Source organism: Peromyscus californicus, unplaced genomic scaffold (assembly GCF_007827085.1).
Source record: "Peromyscus californicus insignis strain IS unplaced genomic scaffold, ASM782708v3 Scaffold_17__1_contigs__length_78620276, whole genome shotgun sequence".
In the NCBI taxonomy this organism is placed as follows: Eukaryota; Metazoa; Chordata; class Mammalia; order Rodentia; family Cricetidae; genus Peromyscus; species Peromyscus californicus.
Genome location: NW_026294469.1, coordinates 63,738,075 through 63,752,633, shown reverse-complemented (window position 1 = coordinate 63,752,633; position 14,559 = coordinate 63,738,075). Strand labels below are relative to the sequence as shown.

The 14,559-nt window shown below is 42.6% G+C and overlaps 1 protein-coding gene across 8 annotated transcripts in view; it reads right to left on the bottom strand.

Moving 5' to 3' along the window:
* Dym (dymeclin) overlaps positions 1-14,559 on the bottom strand; it is a 305,354-nt gene that overhangs the window by 202,529 nt on the left and 88,266 nt on the right. For all 8 annotated transcript variants that reach the window (XM_052742555.1, XM_052742554.1, XM_052742561.1 and 5 more), the window contains one exon: positions 927-1,109. In XM_052742555.1, the coding sequence (XP_052598515.1) occupies positions 927-1,109 (183 nt within the window). The remainder of the gene's footprint in view (positions 1-926; positions 1,110-14,559) is intronic.

The following is a 14,559-nucleotide window of genomic DNA, read 5'->3' as shown; positions in this document are numbered from 1 at the left end:
GAATGCCTGTGGCCTCCCCGCAAATGCACATGAAAGCTTAGCTGCCAGTGCAGCAGTGGGGCTGTCAGGAAGTGATTCAGGCACCAGTGCTCCTCCCCCGCCTTTATCAAAGAGACTTCATGCAACTTCACCATTCAGTCATCCATCCCTTCTACTAGGTGAGAATACAGCATTCAAAGCATCACATTAGAACTGGAGATGGGCCCTCACAGATACTACACTTGCTGGGGCTCCCACTGACCTTCCACTTCCTAGTCTCTAGCACTGAGAAATAAATCTCTGCTATTAACAAATTCCCCAGACTTAAGTACTTTGTTACAGCAGCACAAATGGATGAGGACTCTACGTGTGATCTTTTCAAAAGTAACAATGGTATGACTCCTTGGCACCCCAATCCTCTGACTATGAGAAATTAGAATAGGTCAGCACAGAAACATGGCACAGAGAACCAGATGCCTCCATGATTGTACCCAATAACTGCACTTCTCGCTCATCTTAATATTCTGTGAGTGTTGGAGGCACCCTGGCCATCCAAGAATAGGAACCTTCCCTTCAGACTACACACTTCTGATACCCCACATCCAACTACATCAACTTGGACAAAAACAAAGTTTCTTGATCTCTGTTACAACACTTAGTCCTCTAAAACTTTAACCAAAATGCAGACTTTGAAAATGTAAAACAACCTATCATATAGGCTTCGTAGGCTAATTCTCGTCCCTACCATTTAAGTTCAAGCTACTTTGACTGTATCTGAAAAAAGGTAAATTTAATGGTTATAAAGGACCACAGAATTCTTCCAAGAATTATTTGACCTCCCGGAGGAAATTGGTAGAAAACACACTCCAAGTTTTTCTAATCAACACTCATCTCAAGAAACATACAGTGATAAACAGACTAGAGAGGGTCACAGAAAGGGCACAAACCTTGTGTGTTCTTAAAGGATGTGACGGCTTGTCTGTAGGGGTTTGGTGTGTCTGGAGCGTCTGTCAGGTTCACCAGCACCAGCAGAAGCAGGAGACTCTGGTTGGCCAGAGGGGAAGTAAGTTCTGGAGAGGCAGCCGCTTTGCTGCTCGCCCCGCCTAGCGTAAAGACACTCCAGAGGCCAGCTTGAGGAGAAAACACATAGTTAGGACTGCGCCACCAATAATGTCGAGCATCTGTATGTTTATGCTTAAAACTTCAAAATACAGCTTTAGTTAACAACAAAACCAATTCATTATTTGATGATTCTCCTATAGACTGTCCACCAAAGAATGTGTAATGTCTTACTAATGTGTTTCCGTGTTGAAATGAGATATTTTGAATACATGAGCTTATGGTATCATTACAATTATTTCCACCAGTTTGTTATAATTTTTAAAACATAACTCCTAGACATAGTAAAATTACATGTTAATTATATCCCTAGTGGACAAAGCTGCTGTGGCACTCACTCCATCATAAATGTACTTTGTAGTTAATGGGTGCTGGAGGAGCTCGATTACAAAGAATCAAAAGTCTTACTCCACTAAGAGAACAAGCAGCAGCAAATGGTGGCAGGGGTAAAGGGGGACAGAGTCCTGTACACTGCTGGTGGGATGGGAATCAGTCCACCACCACGGCAGTCAGTAAGGAACGGCACGGCCAAGCTCACCACTCTGCAGTAGAGAACAAAGGAGTCTAGATCAACACACCAGAGAGACACGTGTGCATCTCTTTACAGCGGTACTCAAGGGAGGGTCAAGACATGGAATCAATGGAAAAATTAATAAAGAAAATGAGGTATCTCTAGACAGTGGAGTTAAACTCAGCCATAAAGAATAAAATAATATCACTTGCAGGAAAAATGGATGCAAGCAGAGATCATCACATTAGGAAAGGAAGTCAGACTCAGAAAGACAAATACAGCACGCTTTCTCTCACTGAAGGATTCCAAGTTTATATAGGTGTGGAAAAACCACAAATGTATGTGGAACATGAGAGTAGAACTCAGACTGTTTGGGGGGATGGATAAGAACAGTGAGAAGCGGGGAGGGAGAAAGGGCAGGGTATAGGGGTTGACTTGGTTAAAGTCCATGAAATACCTGTCTATGAAAATGTCTTTATGAAATGCATCACTGTGTATAATAATATAAACCAACAAATGTTTACTTTCATTAAAGCTTTCTTATACCCAAGTAATAGGCATGAAAAATAGACTTAATTCCAGTTATAACAGTAACAGATACACTGTTCCGGAATATAAACCCAGCGAGACGGCTCAGCAGGCAAGGGAACTGCTGCCAAGCTGATGACTGAGTTTGATCTCTAGGCCCACCGAGTGGAGAGAACCAACCCGCATCAAGTTGTCCTCTGAACGCCACATAACTGTGTGTTCAGGTGCACACACATAAGTAAATAAGTGTAAAAAATGTTCAACAATGACCCTAAAATATACAAGATGTTTGGGCTGACAGCCACTAAACTTGACAAGGCCACGGGAAATCTGGATTAAAGTGGAAACATTTCTGAATAAGAAGATAACATACTGCATAAGTGTCAAGTCTGCCAATAAAAGAATCTAAAATTCAACACAACATCTATACAAATACTAACAGGAACTGACATGATACTGAGTAACACAGTGAAAATAAAACATTACTACACAGAAAACAAGGAAGGGAGACACTTCAGAGACTAGTCTCAGGGGGATGCTCCATTCACATGGCAACATCTCTCTGAAAGCCAAAATCATTTTAAAAAGATGGATTCTGCAGCAGAGTAGACAAAAGTATCAAAAGAACTGATTTCGGTACATGGATTTGTGGATCTTTGTGTGATATCAGGTAATAGTGGCTTTGTAAAAATAACTTGGAAATATTTCTTCAAGCCAGGGAGCAAAAGATATAACAAAACTTATAAATGTCCCTGGAACACTAAAGTGTAATCACTTACCCACTGCTTAGTTAGAGAAGTATGTGTGTGTAACCCCAACACTCAGGACGCTAAGGCAGGAAAGCAGGATCAAGAGTTCAAGGCCAGCCTGGGCTATATAACACCCGGTCTCAAAAAAGCAAAGCTAACAAAAAACTCATTTGTTTTCAGACTGGATACCTCTGTGTAGCCAGCTCTGACCACTCACAATCAATCCTCTTGCCTCAGCTCCCCAGTACTAAGACTGCAGGCATGGGCCACCACCCGCAAGGAAGGTTTTTCTTATACAAGAAGCAAAATGAAAAGGGAAAGGATATAAAAATAATAGTAATATAATTAAAATTAAATATTACTATGCAATGAAATACAGCATAAAGTTATAAGACAGGTAATAAATGAGAAGAAAAATTAATAACATATATAACAAAATGGTATAAAAAAAACTACGTCAGGAGGAAAAGCAAAACAAAAACACGTAAGTTAAAAGCAATCTATATGTGACAGATCATGCATAAGAACAGAATTTTTTATTTGGTCCTTTTTTGTTTGTTTTGGTAAACAGGGTCTCATCATGCAGCCTAGCCCAGCCTTGAATTCAGGATCTGCCTGCCTCAGTATTTGGATTACGGAAATTATAGGCATAAGGCATGCCCAACAAGAACGGAAAAATTTAAAGATAACATCCAATATTGTTTTTAAAAAGTATGCACACATACTAATTAACCACAGAAAGAGACCAACTGATACTGGATTTTTTGGAGAATATTTGGCAATTCTTGCTGACTTTTTTCCTGAATGCCCCTCCCCGAGGACTAACTTTCATGGTATCAGAAGGCACCAATCAAGTTTCCAAAGGAGGGAGGCGACCAACGGTCCTATTCAGGCCATGAACTACGTCGACAACCAGCATGGCACAATAACCCTAAGAGTACAGTAGTGGCACACACACCTTGGCAGTAACCAACAGATCTCTAGTTGGACTTAAGACCTACTCAACAAGAGGAAGACCATGCCTGGTACTGGAAACCTAGTTAACGAGTCAGTGCTAGTGAAGTTATGGTTATTGGAGGAGAATCTACAACCACTAATGTACTAAAACAGCATAATCCCTAACGACAATCTATAAATATTTGTCCTTACCCCACAGACTTCATCAAGGAAACTTTTCTTTGCAACAGATGGAGACCACTACAGAAAACCACAGCCAATCAAAATGCAGAGTTGTGGAGCCCAGCCCCATCAGATACATCTAAAGAACATTCCCACACCTAAGGCTCAGGAAACAGTGTGGACGTGGGAGACAGAAAGACTGTAAGAGTCAGAGGATCAAGGAGTTTGCTGTTAGATCATGTCTCCTAGCTTATCAGAAGCTACACCCGTAAAGTCTCACCAACATGACCACCCACCATGAGCTGAACAGGACAATAGCCATGGACAAGTCAAGGTAGAGAGGGAAAAGGCCACAAGGCCTCAGCCCTACACAAAGAACTAGAACACTGAGGAAGGCTGGCAGCAGGAGAGGCGCTGTTCCCCAGGGAAGAGCACGCCAATCGATTGGCCATTGCCAAACAGTCAGTCCTGAAAACATGCATACAAGTCACATTATAAGGACTGAGCAGGTTACATTAGGAATATGTGTGTATACATATATGCATCCAATAACAATTAGTGAAAAGAGAGGCCATGAACTTGAAGGAGAGCAGGGAGGGTATATGAGAGGGTTTGGAGGGAGAAAAAAATCTAATTATATTATAGTCTCAAAAATAAAATAAAAATAAAGCAACTTGCAGGAAAACTGAGTAATCTTAAAAGTTATCACCCAGGCTACTTATCTATGTGTGTGTGTATATATATATTTTCCTGGCAGAAATCACTATGAAAAATAAAATGGAACTACATGGAATTAAAAGAGGGGTTTTAGGAAGAAGTCAGAGTGGTTTTCTTTGCAAACGAAGGTATTCCACACAGAAAACTCTTACAATTAATAAACAAACACTTCCAGCCAAGCAGCAGGATACAAAATTAGCACACAAAATCTATACTGTCCTTATTCACCAACCAACATGCTGAAGAATAAAACAGTGAAACAATCCCTTCAGCATTATCATGAAAAAAAATACTTTGGAATAAACCTAACCAAAGTGAACGACCTCTGTAACAAAACTTTAAAATACTCCAGACAGAAATGGAAGAAGACACTAGAAGATGGAAAGATCTCTTGTGCACAGGGAGTAGAAGATCAACCATGTGGAAATGCTATCTTTTTAGAAGCATAAAAGACTTCAGATAGCCAAAGAAACTCCAAGCAAAAAGAGTAACACAGGAGGGGCACCCTGATTACAATTTGTATTATGGAGACACAGTAATAGAAACTGGAATACTGGCACAAAAACACACTGGAAGATCAATGGAACAGAACAGAAGGCCAAGGTATAAACCTATACAGCTACAGACACTTAATTTAAAAATGATTTCCTCTATTATTTGTTTATTTGTGTCTGTCAGTCTAACTGTTAGTATGTGCATGCAAGCATGCAGGTGTCCATGGAGGCCAGAAGAGGGCACCAGATCCCCTGAAACTGGAGTACCACCATGCCCGATTTCAAGGTGTGTTACACAGCTACAGTAGGAAAAACAGTAACAAACCAACAGCATGGTGTTGGCCTAAAACAAACATGTTGACCAATGGGGTCACAATGAAGACCCACACATAATTCTACACACCTACAGACACTTGATGTTTAACAAAGAAGGCAAAATTCCATACTACAGAAAAGACAGCATATCCAACAAATGGTGCTCCTCAAATATAATGGACGGGTACATGCAAAAGAATGAAAATAAATACATATCTATCACCCTGTACAAAACTCAACTTCAAATGGATCAAGGACCTCAACATAAAACTAGATATCTTGAACCCGATAGAAGAGAAAGTGAGGACTAGTCTTGAACTCATTGGCACAGGAAAAGATCTGCTGAACAGAACACCAATAGCACAGGCACTAAAAACAACAATTAATAGGTGGGACCTCATGAAACTGAAAAGCTTTTGTATAGTAAAGGACACCATCATTTGAACAAAGTGGCAGGTTACAGAATAGGAAAAGATCTTTACCAATTACATATCCAATAAAGGGTTAATCTCTAAAGTATATAAAGAACAGCAACAACAAAACAAACATAAAAAAACAATTAAAATTGGGGTACATTTCTAAACAGAATTCTCAAAAGATTAAACTCAAGTGACTGAGAAGCACTTAAAAGAAATGTTAACAGCTTTAGCCATCAGAGAAATACAAATTAAAACTACTTGGAGATTTCATCTTACAGCAGTCAGAAAGGCCAAGATCCATATGAAGGTGGTCGAAGCAAAACTGTCTAATAATAAATAGGGGAGACAATGCCTTCTAGACATCATGACACCGAGTGAAACTTCCACTGCCAGAAAATGGTGGCCAAACGAATCCCACAGAATCTCCCAAACATCACAGGCTATGGCCAAGTCTATTTCTGTTCTCCACAACCTGATGGTAAGGCTCTACTGCTGAAGATGACACTTACATCATCAAACACAGAGATGTCAAGCCAGCACCTGACTTTAGAGGCTTCACCCCTGCTGACTAGTATTAATGGTGCTGAAGGTAGTCTGCATGCTCCTGGAGGAGAAATGTCGTCATAAACAGCACCGTGGTACAAACCCCGTAACCTACAAACAACAGTGACCTTGCCGCCAAGATATAATGGTGCAACAGTTGCACAAACGTACAGAAGTAACTCATCACTTTTTGATCGGATCCAAAGGCCTCTGCGTGAGATGGAACCCATATGTGACATTACTAAAGTGGCAAGAACCTGAAACTAGGTACGTCCTGGGCCCAGGGGGGAAACTTAACCCTACTAGTCTGCTAAAGAAACATAACAATAAAAAGACTACTAATGACATACTATACAAACAAATCAGTGCCTCATTGAAAACAAATCAGAGAATCTTCTTGCACAGACTCACAACAGGACTTTAGAGCACTCTATCCTAAACGGAATGTTCTCATCAAAGCCCTCCCTTCCCCTCAAGGCTCAGGGAGCTATGCAGAAGAAAAGGTGGAAATATTCTAAGAGCCAGAGGTGGAATATGATAGAACTCCAAGGAAAGTATCTTCCAGACACAACAGGACCATCACACATGTGAACTGAGACTGTGGCAGTGCACACAAGACCTGCGCAGATTCAAGCCAGACAGGGTCCCGGCACTGGGAGGGAAGTAGATACCCCTAACCAAGGAGCTATTTGCAATGGACACCAATGGGCAAAGAGGAATCAGCTTTCTCCAGGGGAGTGTTGTTGGGATATCAACCAGACTCCAGGGCAGACGCCAGGCTCAGGAGTATTGTCCAGCACAAAACAAACCCAGCGGTTTATCTGAGGCCTTTTGTTTTGTTTTAGGCATTTTTTTTTCTTACTGGTCTTTTGCTCCTTTGTTTTGATTTTTATTTGTGTAGGGTGTTTTGGTTTTAAGTTTTTTGTTTTTGTGAGAAGGTGAAGAAGTAATATAAAGTTGGGTGGGTACAGAGGTAGGGAGGACTTGGAAAGAGTTAAGGGAAAGGAAGAAATGTTCAAAAATTTTATGTTAAAAATGTGAAAAAATATTAAAAACAACAGAATTTAAACTTGTTGGTATATAATTATGTGGGACATGGAAAACTTTCATTCAAATATCACTGAGTAAAAAAGGAAAATCACAAAACAACACTTGTATACAATAACAAGTCCCACATTTGTGCATGTGATGTGTGCCAGGGTCATTGCTGAGCTGGTCACATCAGGTCATGCAGAAGGATGCAGAGGAAGGGTCATTTCCAGTCACTGGCTTTCTAGAGTATCACTCATAACACAGACGTATTCTAAGGGAACTTAGCAATTACCAACCAGCAAGGATGGCAGCAGGAGGAGGGAAATTCCTGGTCACCAACTCAGAAAATGTGATGCAATACACGGTGGAACTGAGGATACAGCCCTGAAGTTTTTATTTAAACAAACAAGTTTTAAAAAAGGAAGAAAGGAGGCAGGGAAGGGGGAGGGGAAGACTTGGCAGAAGTTGGGGAGAAAGATGTAGGAGAAGGGGATGGAGTCAGGGAGAGTGTGCTGGCCGACTTTATGTCAATCTGACATACAACTAGAGTCATCAGAAAGGAAGGAACCTCCATTGAGAAAATATCTCCAAAAGATCTGGCTATAGGCAAGCCCGTAGGGTATTTTCTTAATTAGTGATCAATGGGGGAGGGCCCAGCCCATTGTGGGTGGTGCCATCTCTGGGCTGGCAGTCCTGGGTTGTTGTTGTGTTTTTTTTTTTAAAGAATTTATTTATTTTTATTCTGTGTGCATTGGTGTTTTGCCTGCATGTATGACTGTGTGAGGGTGTCAGATCTTGGAGTTACAGACAGGTGTGAGCTGCCATGTGGATGATGGGAATTGAACCCGGGTCCTCTGGAAAATTAGTCAATGCTCTTAACTGTTGAGCCATCTGTCCAGCCCAGTCTTGGGTTCTATAAGAAAGCAGGCTGAGTAAGCCAGGGGAAGCAAGCCAGTAAGCAGCCCCCTCCATGGTCTCTGCATCAGCTCCTGCCTCCAGGTTCCTGCCCTGTGTGAGTTCCTGTCCTGATTTCCTTCAGTGATGAACAGCAATATGAAAGTATAAGCCAAACAAACCCTTTCCTCCCCAACTTGCTCTTTGGTCATGGTGTTTGATCTCTGCAGTAGAAACCCTAAGACAGAGGGAAAGCGGGGGAGGCTGGCTGATGATTTGGGAGGTAAAAGTCACCAACAGAGGCTAGAGAGATGGCTCAGAGGTTAAGAGCACTTTCTGCTCTTGTAGAACATCAGGGTTCAGTCCATCAACCATATGAAGACACACAACTGTCTGTAACTCAAAAAACACTAGCAAGCTGGGCAGTGGTATGCATACCTTTAACCCTGCACTTGGGAGGTAGAGGCAGAGGCAGGCAGATCTCTGAGTTCAAGGACAACCTGGTCTTTAGAGCAAGTTCCAGGACAGCCAGGGCTACACAGAGAAATCTTGTCTGGGTAGGGGGGATGATGACAAAAACCCACTAACATGTTATCATTGATTATATCTATGTGATATAAGTAAGTGATTTTGTATCTTTATCTTTGTACATGTCTAGGACTGAAGTTACTTATTACAATGGGCAGAGGCTATACCATTAACAAATCCTTGGAATACTGTACAGCAAAACAAGTAATTGATAAATTTTATTTCTCTAAACTTGGTATGGCAAGCAATTTTAATCCTTTTCACTATAAACTGTTCAATGTAGAAATCTATTATTTTCTAGTATTTTACATTTTGATGGAACATACAATATAAACTATCTCATATTATGCCCATTGAGGGCAAGAGAGATGGCTCAGCAGGTAAGAGCACTTATTCTCTCCGAGGACCCGGGTTTGATTCCCTGCACCCATGTGGCAGCTCATAACTGTCTATAATTCCAGTTCAAGGGATCAGATGCCCTCTTCTGACCTCCACAGGCAGCGAGCACAAATGTGGTGCACATACACACAGGCAAAATACATGCATGCATCGAAAATTTTATGTTGATATAAATATTACATGATATGTATGTCATTTCTTACCAAGTTGTGGTCATACACATCACAAACTTTTAATTGTTTAAAGATTTAAATTATGCTCACATTTGTGTATCAGCCCGTGACTTTGTGCACATGTCTGCAGGTGCCACTGGGAACCAGAAGGTGTTGGTTCACCTAGAGAAGTGTTACAGGCTTCGTGAGCCACCTGACAGGGGTGCTTGGGACCGGACTGGAACTGACTGCTTAGCCATCTCTCCCGCCCCCTCTAACTTGTTCTACAACTCGTTTCAGTGATTCTAACTATTAACTTTTGACGATTTTTATGAGGGTGGTGCACAAGCCACCACCCCCAGATTTCAGAGGTTCCAGCCTCCGCCCACATTCCCGGTAAAGCCTAGGTGTCAGCAGAGAAAGCTGGGGCTCATCCACAGCTCTCCCTCCGTTTACTGCAGGAGCATTTCTGATACGTGGGGTACTCCCCAGTTCTCATTAGGAAATTTTGGGTAAATCTTATCCACTAACTGACAACCATAGATCACAAGTTTAATGTAGTCAGAGCTTTTCTCTGTGCCAGTCATGACACAGCTGAGAAAAACCAAAGCAGTGTAGGAAAGTGGAGGGCCACGAGATGGGTCGGCGAATGTTACCCGTGCTCACTGCCAAGCCTGGCAGAGAGATAGGTATGTACATACATATACACAGGCACGCAGATAGACAAATAAATGTAGTTTTAAACACTTTAATAGTAAAAAATTAAAAATACAGTCAGAAGCAAAAATATTTCTTCTTTGGATCTAGTTGTTGACCTAAACATATCTGTGAAGTTTAGGTCACTCCCTTCCACCCAGAGTTTGTCCCAAGACTGTTTCCCAATGCGTTCATCACTGTTTGTACCAGGATTGTAGGCAGAGAAAACACAACCAGACAATTCAACCCACAGCAAGAATAACCCGAAAAGGCTCCCCAAGATAAAATGTGCTGTTTTCAATTTCCCTCACAGCTGTCCATCTTCATTGTAAGGAGAAACAAGCGAATTTTCCTGGGATGAACTGCACAAAGAAAGTACATATTCTTCTTCAGGATGGCTTTTTCACTCCCTCTTTCATACTTTCAAACTGTTCCCAGGAATCTGAGCTTCTTATAGAAGAGGACACACACACACACACACACACACACACACACACACACACACACACACTCCACACTCCCTCTTTGCTTCCCGTCTCTGGTAAGCCGCACTCACAGCTGCCCCTCTCTCTCTCTCTCTCTCTCTCTCTCTCTCTCTCTCTCTCTCTCTCTCTCTCTGTCCCTCCCTCCCTCCCTCCCTCTCTCCTTCCCCTTCTTCCTTTCTCCGGTAACCAACACTCACAGCTGCCTTTCCTCAGAGGGAGGAGAAGGAGGCAGCTTGTCACTGCCCACATTGTCGTTTGAACTGGCCCATGACATTGGACCATACTTCTTCCAAAAGTTCACTTTTTGTAGATCCAAGCCTCTGATCTATGACCCAAGAACCTTAATGGAATTGCATTTTCCTGTTGGCAAAGAGAAAAAGAGAAAATTCTCTTTACCAGAAAAATAAAGGAAAGTAAGTTACAGTATATTTCCTTCTGTTCCTAAGGCCAAATTAAGGAAGGTTCCCAGTGCTTTTTAATTATACTCCTTGGGTCTTCCAAATAAGCTCTGAAGTAAAATTAAGCTAGCAAAAAGTAAAAAAGAATTCAAGTTAACTAAACAAATAAATTCGGGGCTGGAGAGACGGCTCAGCAGTTAGGAGCTCTCAGGGTTCACTTCTGAGCCCCCACAACTCACAACTGCCCCGAACTCCAGTTCCAGATCTAACACACTCTTCTGGCCTCTGTGGGTACACACACACACACACACACACACACACACACACACACACACACACACAGAGAGAGAGAGAGAGAGAGAGAGAGAGAGATACACACTCAGACACACAAACAAACAAATGAAAGGAAGAAAATAACTGTTTAAAACAGGAATCTATTATTGATACCATTTTTAAAGTTTTAACTCACCTATATGTACTCTCATGCAAATGTGACGCACACACAAAGTATGTCAAACTGAAACATTGTGAATGTAATAACCATCAAGGAAAGGGGATCTTTCACTTAAAAAGCCTTTAGTTTGGCAGCTTCCGGGTAAGAGGTAGACTGGAAGCTGCCTCTGTGGATCTGTGAAGAAGTGTCGCCATGAGTAAAAATAGGCAGTATTCCAAAAGAAAAAGATGCACTGGAAATTCACAAAAGGGGCGAGAGGGAAAATATGATGGGCAAAGAGCAAAAAGAAGCAAGGCACACCCAACACAGCTCCAGCTGAATGGCTCCACGGTGGGGGTCAAGGAAGCACAGACTTCATCCCAAGGGCCAGCCAGGAGACCCTGGAGAAGTCACTAACAGTCCCAGGATGAGCCCACAGTTCTCACAGACCTCAAATCTAGCTTCAGGCAGAGCTGAAGCTGTACCTCCTGGAGGTGAGGAGGGATGGGTGAGCAGACCAGAGGAGTTCCCTGAATCAGTGAGCGGCAGCTAAGTGCCATCTTGAGAGGAAATCTATTACTCACAACTGAGCTGCCCTGGGGCCCGACAGTGGAACAATCATAAATCAGAGTCGCACAGCCGCAGGTTAAAATGAGCCCTGGGAGGCAGCTGAGGAAGCAAAGCCTGATGAGGAGAAAGGTGCATGTGGCAGGAGGGTCACAAGGAAGTGTGCAGCCAAGGGAGTCCTGCACCCAGGGCCTCAGTGGGTCAGGCTGTGGAAAGGCCATCTCCAGGAGGTTGACTGCAGGGTCTGAGAACTCGGAAGCTCCAGGAGACTCCTGGACTTCCACAGCCTGCTACCTCCAGGAAGGAAATCAGTGCACAGGAGGTTTTGAAGATGTGAAGACAGTTACAGAGAGCTGCCTGTATACACAGCAGTGCTATCACTCCTGGAAACACCACTCACAGAGGGATGTGTGGTGGTTTGAATGAGAGCTTGGTCTCTCACAGTTTGGGCATTTGAATACTTGGACCCCAGACAGACAGGGCAGGATTAGGAGGTGTGGCCTTGCTGGGGGAAGAAGGTCACTGGGCGGACTCTGATAGTTCAAATACTTGAGTCATCTTGAAAGGACCAAGAAGATGCTATAACAGGCTGCTCAGTCTTCTCTCAGAGATCAGGCCTCAATTTCAGTTTCCTGAGACTTGAGCAAGCCGTTTCTGAGAGGGCCATGAACAAAAGACATAGTCCTTGCAGTAGCTCCCTTTCTGCATGTACTCTGACTGCTCAAAGTTCAGTCAGATGTTTACTCTCTGGGGTCCCTCACCAACTTAGAGTTATGTGCAGTACGTGCTTGGCCAGCCAGCCCCCATGATGGCTCAAGGACAAAGCCTGGGACTTGTGCTGGACTGCCCCCAAAGTAATAAATTGTAACCACCAACCAGTAAATTCAAAGGTTACATTACCTCACCCAATTAAAAGAGAACAGAGATAAAAATAAACCAATCCGAGTTGCACCCGTGCAAAACTCCCCCAAGCCCCCTGAAGGGCTTGTGGATTTTGCCTTTAAAAAGCTAGCCACACAAAGAAAAAGCAAGTTCCTCCTGGCCTCACGGTTACTACGAGTGAGTGCTTTGGATCGAGCTTCCCTGCCCGTGGCTTGTAAACAAACAGAAATAAACCATGCTATTGCATTCTGCACCTAAGGTCTGTGGTGGAATCTTTGGGGTCCCAATCTGGGCATAACAATCTGAGGTGGCGCTCTCCACTTCCTGTTTGTGGTTGAGACGTGAACACTCGGCTCTCGGTTTCCAGCACTAGTCACCACGTGTGCCTGGGCCACACTTCCCCACTGCGACAGTGATGGCCTCTTGGCTCTCAGTTGCCTTGGCCATTGTGTTTTAATACAGCAATGGAAAAGTAACCAGGACAGAAGTAGGTTCTGAGACAGGCCCGCTGCTGTGACGAGCCTGACCGTTTTGTCTGTCGGCAGAATGCGGAAGGCTTTGGCACTGTGAACTAGAAAAACAGCTGAATGCTGTACGAAGAACTTAGAGAGCCATCCTAGTAGGCACTTGAGACAGTGGTGCCAAGAGCTATGTAGACCATGGAGGCCCAGATCATGAGGGAAACAATGTGAGCAAGTAGGTTAAAGATCATTATTGTGATATTTTGGCAAAGAATATGGCTGCTTCCTGACCTTGTCCCAAAGAACTTGCCTAAAGCTAAATATGCCTAATTTCTTTGGCAGAGGAGATGTCAAGACAGCTTAATACTGACTCTGCTGCGTGGTTCTTAGTAATCACCCTCATGCAGGTCTGCAAGGAAAAGGAGCAAGTGGGGCAGAAAGAAATACAAGCTCTAGTTTGAAGAGGAAATGACGCTGCAGCCAGGGCTGGTGCTGAAGGAAAGAAGGAGGCAAGACCATCACGGAAAGTAGAGACCATAATTATTTTTGGTCTCGTTATCTAACAGCCAAAATTCAGATATAACCCAAATACACATTACAACATAAAGAATGAGTAAGATGTAGAATGCTCTCAAAATGGGGTAATACATTGCAATAAAAAATGAAGGGACTATGCTTTACCCAAAGCATGGATTGTACAAATAGACAGAAGAAAGGACAAATACAAAATGCATCCATGTGAGTCTGTGAATATAGAGCGCAAACATGGGCAAAACTAGTCGGAGGATCAGGTTACTGGGAGGAAGGAGAATATGGACCAAGAGCTTCATATGCATGTGTAAAGACGTCATGATGAAGTCCAATCCATCTTTGTACGTTCATTAAAATAAATAACAGTAGCTTTAGAAGTAAGGATTGTGGTTTCTTTGCTGGTGGAAAGAAAAATCATTAGGAAAACGAGTAAGAAAAGATTATGGGTACATTAGAACCATTTGATTTAACTCTGTATGTTCATTTTATGATAATTAATTGAGCTAAATATTAAGTTGCCTATACTCTCGTTCATGTGTTACACTTAAAAAAGTCTTTTCCTGTTTAACATCCTTAGCCATCAGGGAAATACAAATCAAAACAACTCT